The 8139-nt window shown below is 34.6% G+C and overlaps 1 protein-coding gene across 1 annotated transcript in view; it reads right to left on the bottom strand.

The window, feature by feature from the left end:
• Window positions 1-2673: 2673 nt before the first annotated feature.
• LOC129233037 (uncharacterized) overlaps window positions 2674-8139 on the bottom strand; it is a 21474-nt gene continuing 16008 nt past the window's right edge. Inside the window, exons 4-5 of the mRNA XM_054867119.1 lie at window positions 2776-2928; window positions 2674-2688 (exon numbers count right to left, since the gene is read on the bottom strand). Of these exons, the coding sequence (XP_054723094.1) occupies window positions 2674-2688; window positions 2776-2928 (168 nt within the window). The remainder of the gene's footprint in view (window positions 2689-2775; window positions 2929-8139) is intronic.

The raw sequence follows: 8139 nt of genomic DNA, 5'->3' as shown, positions 1-8139 counted from the left end.
GAGTGAAGCCTCAAATTTTGTACTCACGCAGTTTGCAAGATCCATCCATCGCTAAAAATATCAAATAGAAAAAGTTTTAAAACCCCCCCGTTGCATGAAAAGCCATAAAACAATAAAGAAAGAATTCATTTGTTCAAACTCAAGAAAAATGGCTTCTTATCAATGAGATCTTTCACGCGAATTCATTCTCTGCATTTTATTCGTAATTTATCCAATGGATTGTGACTTAAATTGGAATAAAAAAGGATCGGATATTTTTCCAACTGGTCTATAAACATTCCCAGTACCAAAAATAACAAACGGTGAAAGTTTCAGCCAAATCTGCCGGGTAGTTTTTTCGAGTTCATCGGATGACATACAGACAAACATTCATTTATATATATATATAGATATGCAATGATACTTCAATAAATGAACATTAAAAAGCAAAATTTCAACGATATTCATTAAGAATACAAACAATAATTTAAAAATAAAAACATAGCAGCAGAAATCAACTTTTTGCAAAAATCGGATTGCAAAAACGAAACTTTTTGCAATAATATGAACATCACACATTTCTGATTGTGAATAAAATGTATATTACGTGTCATTTTCATACTTTTTGAACCGTGCTTTTTTTTTTCACCTTGGGGGGGGGGAGGGAGTTTTTGTGTATTTTGGTCTCTTTTTCACAAAAATAGTCGCCTTTGCTTGAAAAAAGTAGCTTTAGTAAGCAATGCGTTGATTACAGTTTCCACTTGAAATGTTCAGTGCGACCGCGGAAAAGGTCGAATAGATGGTGCTGCCATCTATCGTTTGCTGTCAGAGCCAATTCGGAATCCGTCTTCAAGTAGTGACTTCACTACTTGAAGATAGGAAGTTGCGGTTACTAACACCATTCTGGTATCCGAGGCCGAATCTATTCGATTTAAGGCAGCGTGGGACGGATTCCGAATTGGCTCAGACAGCATACGATAGATGGCAGCACCATCGGATTTATCATTGATAATTCAGAACCAAACCAGAAACATAACAACTCTTGGTTCAGCACCCTCCAGAGTTTTTGATTCACATGGAGGAGTTTATGACTACGAAATATTTAACACGCTCCAGTTATCATCCGTGACTCACCAAAAATTGCTTGTCCCCCCTCCCCCTAGGTTAATGGCATACCTACTCAAATGCTAAAAAGCACCCCTCCCCCCAAATATAGACAAAAATTCTCTAAAATGAGCCCCCCCCCCCCCCCCCGATAATGATGCAGAACGGGTTTAGATGTCATATCACAACAATGCTGTTAACAACTCCAATAAACAGCAAAAGGTTTGTTGTAATGCAGCAAATATTTGCAAGTTGTCCCTTCTGTTACATTTCATGTCCCCTCTGTTACACTGTATATTTCACATTTATATAAAATGAGGTTTTAATGGAAACATTTCTAAGGATGATATTAAAACTTTGAAGTTTTTTGATTTTGAAAAAAGATATTTAAATGTTTTCTTAAGGAGCTCCAATACTTTTTTATAACTTATTTTTAGACTTTTACATAAATTACAGCACTTGTCAAATAGTGTTGACTTTTATATACACATTTAATTGAATTGTGGGAGTTAAATAAAAATGTCATTTCAATTTTCGGTCAATTTACTGAGCATTCTTTAAAATGTCAGGTTTGACTGTCAAACATTTGCTCCTTGTCAGTTATGTTGCCGGGCCCCTCCCGCCTTCTCCCCCCTCCCAAAAAAAGGCGGAAAAGAAGAAAAAAAAGGGCAGGGTAGGAGAGGAAACGAAAAAGGGAAAAGAAAAAAGAGGGGGAGTAAACAATTCTATTTTAAGTGCCACAGAGTAAATTTTTCTTAATCTTGACGTTTTCTCTTATTCAGAATTCCCCTCTCCCTTTTTCTTTTGCTTCAGTGTTGCCGGGCCCCCTCAAGGCCTGGGCCCCTAGTTTCCAACTAGGCCGACATAGCCTCGCATCGGGCCCATCTTCAAAAGTTCAACTCATTTTTTAAAGCAAAATCTGTGTCTGATGTCCTTTCAGTTATGCTTAGAATCTACCATGAGTGGGGTTAATCTATATATATATATAAATGAATGAATGTTTGTCTGTACGCCATCCATGAACTCAAAAAACTACCCGGCAGATTAGGCTGAAACTTTCACCGTTTGTTATTTTTGGTACTGGGAATGTTTATACACCAGTTTTGAAAAAAATCCTTCCTTTTTTATTCCCATTTAAGTCACAATCCATTGGATAAATACGAATAAAATGAATTCGCGTGAAAGATCTCATTGATAAGAAGCCATTTTCTTGAGCTTGAACAAATAAATTCTTTCTTTATTGTTTTATGGCTTTTCATGCAACGGGGGGATTTGAAACTTTTTCTATTTGATATTTTTAGTGATGGATTGATCTCGCAAACTGCGCGAGTACAAAATTTGAGGCTTCACTGGATACCTGGACCGATTATTATGAAGATTGCTATATATATATATATGTATGTTTCCACGGAGAAGGTGCATCATATGCTCATTGAAGCCACTCGCCACCAGGTGGCACTGCAGAGTAGCCCACTTCTGCCCCGTTCAACCGATTGTCATGAAAAAACAGTACAATGATGTATTTTTTTGTTGGCGTAGCAACGCGCATCGGGTACAGCTAGTAAATGAATAAAAACCAAATGAAATGCATCATTTCACGTTCCCCTAAAAAACAAAAATCCCGAGAATCAATATAGAAAAGGCTTTATTCATAGAAATATTTATTAAAATACAAAACTCTGGAACACAAACTATATACAACAGGGAAACTGTTTTCTTCCAAATCACCGGAGTCCGTTGTTTCTGGGCAGGACTGCGGGAAGGAGCCTGCTCAACATTTCGTTCTGTTTCTCGATCACAGACAGAGAGGAAGGCGTTGGTCTTCTGTGTCCTCTGGCACTCATCCTGCGGCAACACAAGACAGTTTCCATTAGGGTGGCTCAAAAAACTTTTTTCGATCTACAGTCCAGCCCCCCCCCCCCATATATTTTTTAGACTTACTAACCAGGGTTGGCAAGGTTTTGGACACTATGGTAAAAACCCCTGGTTTTTACCGTCCTGTCCAAAGACCCTTGTGTCCGAAAGTGTCCCAAAACTATATTTTTAGAAAAATTGTATTTTGTGAAAAAACATCAAAAACGGGTAAAGAATAGATAATATATTGAACATTTATTCAATGTGAACATACAACTTATTTATGCCGCTGATTTTAATCTAGCTACAGAAGTTGAATTCTTGATTTAGATTTAAATTTTTAAGCATGAGTTTATTTCATTTATTTATTATTATTTATTTATATATTTTTATAATGGTAAACCAAATTTACTTATGCTTGTGCATGTGGTGCAAATGAAAGCAGGGTTGGCAAGGTTTTTACCGTCCTGTCCAAAACCCTTGTGTCCAAAAGTGTCCCAAAACTATATTTTTAGAAAAATTGTATTTTGTGAAAAAACATCAAAAACAGGTAAAGAATAGATAATATATATGAACATTTATTCAATGTGAACATACAACCTTATTTATGCCCGCTGATTTTAATCTAGCCACAGAAGTTGAATTCTTGATTTAAATTTAAATTTTTAAGCATGAGTTTATTTCATTTATTTATTATTATTTATTTATTTATTTTTGTAATGGTAACCAAATTTACTTATGCTTGGGTGCAAATGAAAGCAGGGTTGGCAAGGTTTTTACCTTCCGGTTCAAAACCCTTGTGTCCAAAACTGTGTTTTGAAAAACCATATTCTGTGAGAAAATATCAAAAACAGAACAAAATATGTCAAAATTACGTTTTTTTTTGACTATTTAATATATTTATTTAATGTGAACATTCAAATATAAATATATATACAGCTGATTTTAATCTAGTTACGTATAAATTAAATTCTTCATTAAATATTTCAATTTGTATGCATGAGTTTTTTCTCTTTTTCGTTTCCATAGACCAAATTTTTCGACATTTATGCATGTGTCGAAAGAAAGTGTTCAAAATATAGTGCAATAATTGACTAAAATGCAATAAATAATATTTTTTTGTAGTTACAGAATGTATTATATTAAAAATATGAACTAAAAAAAGAATAGCAGATTTTTTAGAATATAAGTTGTAAATGGAACTGAAATTAGTTGTCTTGGTAGCAATGTGGATTTCCTTTCATGACTCTACCAACTGTTATACAAAAGGAAGTTTTTATGTGATAGAGTTATTGGCATTTAAAGTAAAATATTTCTTAAATGAGCATTTTGGAGAAAAGTATTGACAAATACTCATTAATTAAACCTCATTAATATTTATGCATTACAAATATTGTAGTAGATACAAATTGATTAGATTACACCTCTTTAGCTTTAGCGTAGTTTTGGACAGTTTAAGACAGTTTTCGGACACTTTTGGACAGTTTTGGACGGTAAAAACCACCTGTCCTGTCCTAAACTAGTTTTGGACAGTCCAAAACCCAACCCTGTTACTAACACTATTGTAATGGATCCGGTGTGACTTCCAACTTTCTAACTCCAACTCTTTCCAACTTTTAAACTAACTCTAGACTGACTTTTTATCATGCGGGCCGCTATTTATACACATTGAAAAGTTTCCACAATATTCCAAAAGATTCCCGAAAATCGTAGACCGTTATTTTATTTCTTTCCATTCACAAATTTTATGAATCAGAAATGAGGGGACGTATACTTCGGCCGAATGCAAGGGGGGCTGTATATTCATTACAAGAAACTGTTTACAGGTTACGTTGCTACAATGATTTTAGGTGAAAGATAATTAAGTAAACGCCAAATTCGGCTAGATTACGACAAATTAATCACAAAAAAATTTACTAACAGAATTTGTAACAGTATTACACTGTAAAAGTTTTAGATTCTTGCTCAAAGTTTAAGAGGGCGCTCATTGATCCCTTACTTTAACATTAGCCGTAGTACAGAAGATGCCACAAGTTTAGAAACATTTCATTCTCCCAACTGTTTTTTTTTTTTGTAAATAATTATTTTATTGCAATGCATACGCAACTTATTAGTGTACTAGAGGACCCGACAGACATTGTCCTATCAAGCTTTGTAAATTGAAAAGTAAAAAAATTTCAATAAACTATCAAGTGTTTGAAGTAGTTTTGTTGAAAAAAATAAGTAAAAAGAAAATAATTAAGCTGCTTGGTGTCAAAATACGTATATTTATTACAACTTGATTTATCTAATGTCCACTGAGCAGTCGTCTTATTAACTAATTTTTCTTGCGGACTTGAAAAATCTTCATAGACTGTATGACGTGTTCCTTCAGCCATACTCAAAGGATAAAAACCGTCCTCAGATATTCAGTGTATAAAGCCCATCTACTCCCCCCCCCCAAAATATCTAAAACCCCCCCCCCCCCAACTACCCATCTAGAACAAACGGGTAATCCTGCTGAAACGTCCCCCATATGAAGAAGAAAAAAACAATCGAAAGGATATAATTTTTAAAAAAAATGATAAAGGTAAAAACAGTTCCCTGAATAGGCGAAAATCACTCTCGCGCCCAGCCAGTGGCGTAGCAAAAAAAATCCTTGGGGGGGGGGGGGTTAATTTTTTTTGAAGTTTAAAGTAAAGCCATACCCTCAAGTTTATACACACATATATATATATATATATATATATATATAGGACTTATATAGGATATATATATATATACCCTGTTCCCTGGAATAGGCGAAAATCACTCTCCCCCCCAGCCAGTGGCGTAGCAAAAAAAATCCTTGGGGGGGGGAATTTTTTTTGAAGTTTAAAGTAAAGCCATGCCCTCAAGTTTATACACACACACATATATATATATATATATATATATACATATATATAGGACTTATATAGGATATATATATATATATATACCCTGTTCCCTGGAATAGGCGAAAATCACTCTCCCCCCCAGCCAGTGGCGTAGCAAAAAAAAAAAAAAAATCCTTGGGGAGGGGGGTAATTTTTTTTGAAGTTTAAAGTAAAGCCATGCCCTCAAGTTTATACACACACACACATATATATATATATATATACTTATATATATAAATATATATATATATATATATAGGACTTATATAGGATATATATATATATATACCCTGTTCCCTGGAATAGGCGAAAATCACTCTCCCCCCCAGCCAGTGGCGTAAAAAAAAATCCTTGGGGGGGGGGGAATTTTTTTTGAAGTTTAAAGTAAAGCCATGCCCTCAAGTTTATACACACACACATATATATATATATATATATACATATATATATATATATATAGGACTTATATAGGATATATATATATATATATATATATATATATATATATATATATATATACCCTGTTCCCTGGAATAGGCGAAAATCACTCTCCCCCCCCAGCCAGTGGCGTAGCGGAAAAAATCCTTGGGGGGGAGGGGGTTAATTTTTTTTGAAGTTTAAAGTAAAGCCATGCCCCTCAAGTTTATACACACACACATATATATATACATATATATAGGACTTATATAGGATATATATATATATACCCTGTTCCCTGGAATAGGCGAAAATCACTCTCCCCCCCCAGCCAGTGGCGTAGCAAAAAAAAATCCTTGGGGGGGGGGGTAATTTTTTTTGAAGTTTAAAGTAAAGCCATGCGCTCAAGTTTATACACACACACATATATATATATATATATGTCGCCAATCCACCACGATACTGTAATCCAGCCAATCAGTGAACGAAGCGAACTCCGCGACCGATTAGCAGTCCATCTTTTGAACGAAAACTTTTAAATCCCGCTCCCTTGCTGAGCATTTGTCTCACTTACTATATTTTCTTGCGTACTTAAATGATCTTCATATATTTCCAAATTTGTTCTTTCCACCAAAGATAAAGATCTTCCGCTGCACTGAGCTTTTGTGTGCCGAACTACCCTGTTGTAATTTATCTGGACGAAAATAAAATTTGTTTCGTCTTTAAATTCCACCACCTTTTCCTTTAATAATATACCGATTAGTTTGACAGTCATTAAAATATCCTTGCAATTGGTGCCGAAACTCGGATGGATTCGAGCCGAGAAACAAGTGTTGGTACGGTACTTTCTGATTATTTCGTTAAGGGGTCTAAAGGACCTTTAAACTTCAAAATTTTCGATTTTCTGCAAAAAATATATGTTATGCACAGTTTAATTCTGAACAATTCGATACCTTATTTATTACTATACGCCAAACACTTTTCGAGTTATTGTAAAAATGCCTAAACTTTCCCCCCATAGAGATTTATGTTAACAGTAGCTGTTTAAGCCTCTTTTTCTCAGGTGCCAGTTTCTTCGGTTTTCTCGTTTTGCGCGCATGATATCTCAGAAAGTTTCTGATATATGTCCGTAAAACTTTTAATGTATGTTTATCTAGTTTATATTTATGACCTGAACCTAAATTTATTCACTTTTTAAAATTATTTATTTATTTTTTTGAAATTTGGTAAGTTAATATCGTAAATTTCCAAAATTTTGGGTAAAAAAATATTTATTTTTAAATATTAACTTTAATTTTTTAGTTGAAATTTAGGTTCAGATCGTTAAGATGTATCAGACAAACATGCATGAAAAGTTTTACGGAAATATATAAGAAACTTTCTGAAATATCATGCGCGCAAAACGAGAAAACCGAGGAAATGGGCACCTGAGAAGAAGAGGCTTAAACAGCTGCTGTTAACATAATTCTGTACGGGGAAAGTTTAGGCATTTTTACAATAACTCGAAAAGTTTTTGGCGTATGGTAATAAATAAGGTATCAAATTGTTCAGAATAAAATTATGCATAACATATATTTTTTCCAGAAAATCGAAAATTCTGAAGATTAAAGGTCCTTAGACCCCGAAAACCTAAAGCACCGATCCCGTCATATAGTTCAACTACGATGACAGAAGACACGTTCTGCATGAACCTAGTGAAAGAAACCCGATTTTGGCCAGTACTCTACTTGACTACGCCGGATCCCCAATTATTGAAATATTCCCGCCAAAGTCGCCAAGCCACCACGTCACTGTAATCCAGCCGATCATAAAGCGAACCGAACTCTGACCGATGAGCTGTCCGATATTTTGAAAGAAAACTTTTAAATCCCGGCTGAGCATTTGCCTC

The sequence above is a fragment of the Uloborus diversus genome, unplaced genomic scaffold, assembly GCF_026930045.1.
Source record: "Uloborus diversus isolate 005 unplaced genomic scaffold, Udiv.v.3.1 scaffold_15, whole genome shotgun sequence".
Classification (NCBI taxonomy): domain Eukaryota; kingdom Metazoa; phylum Arthropoda; class Arachnida; order Araneae; family Uloboridae; genus Uloborus; species Uloborus diversus.
Note: the sequence above shows the minus strand (reverse complement) of the source record. Positions and strands in the feature narration are given on the sequence as shown.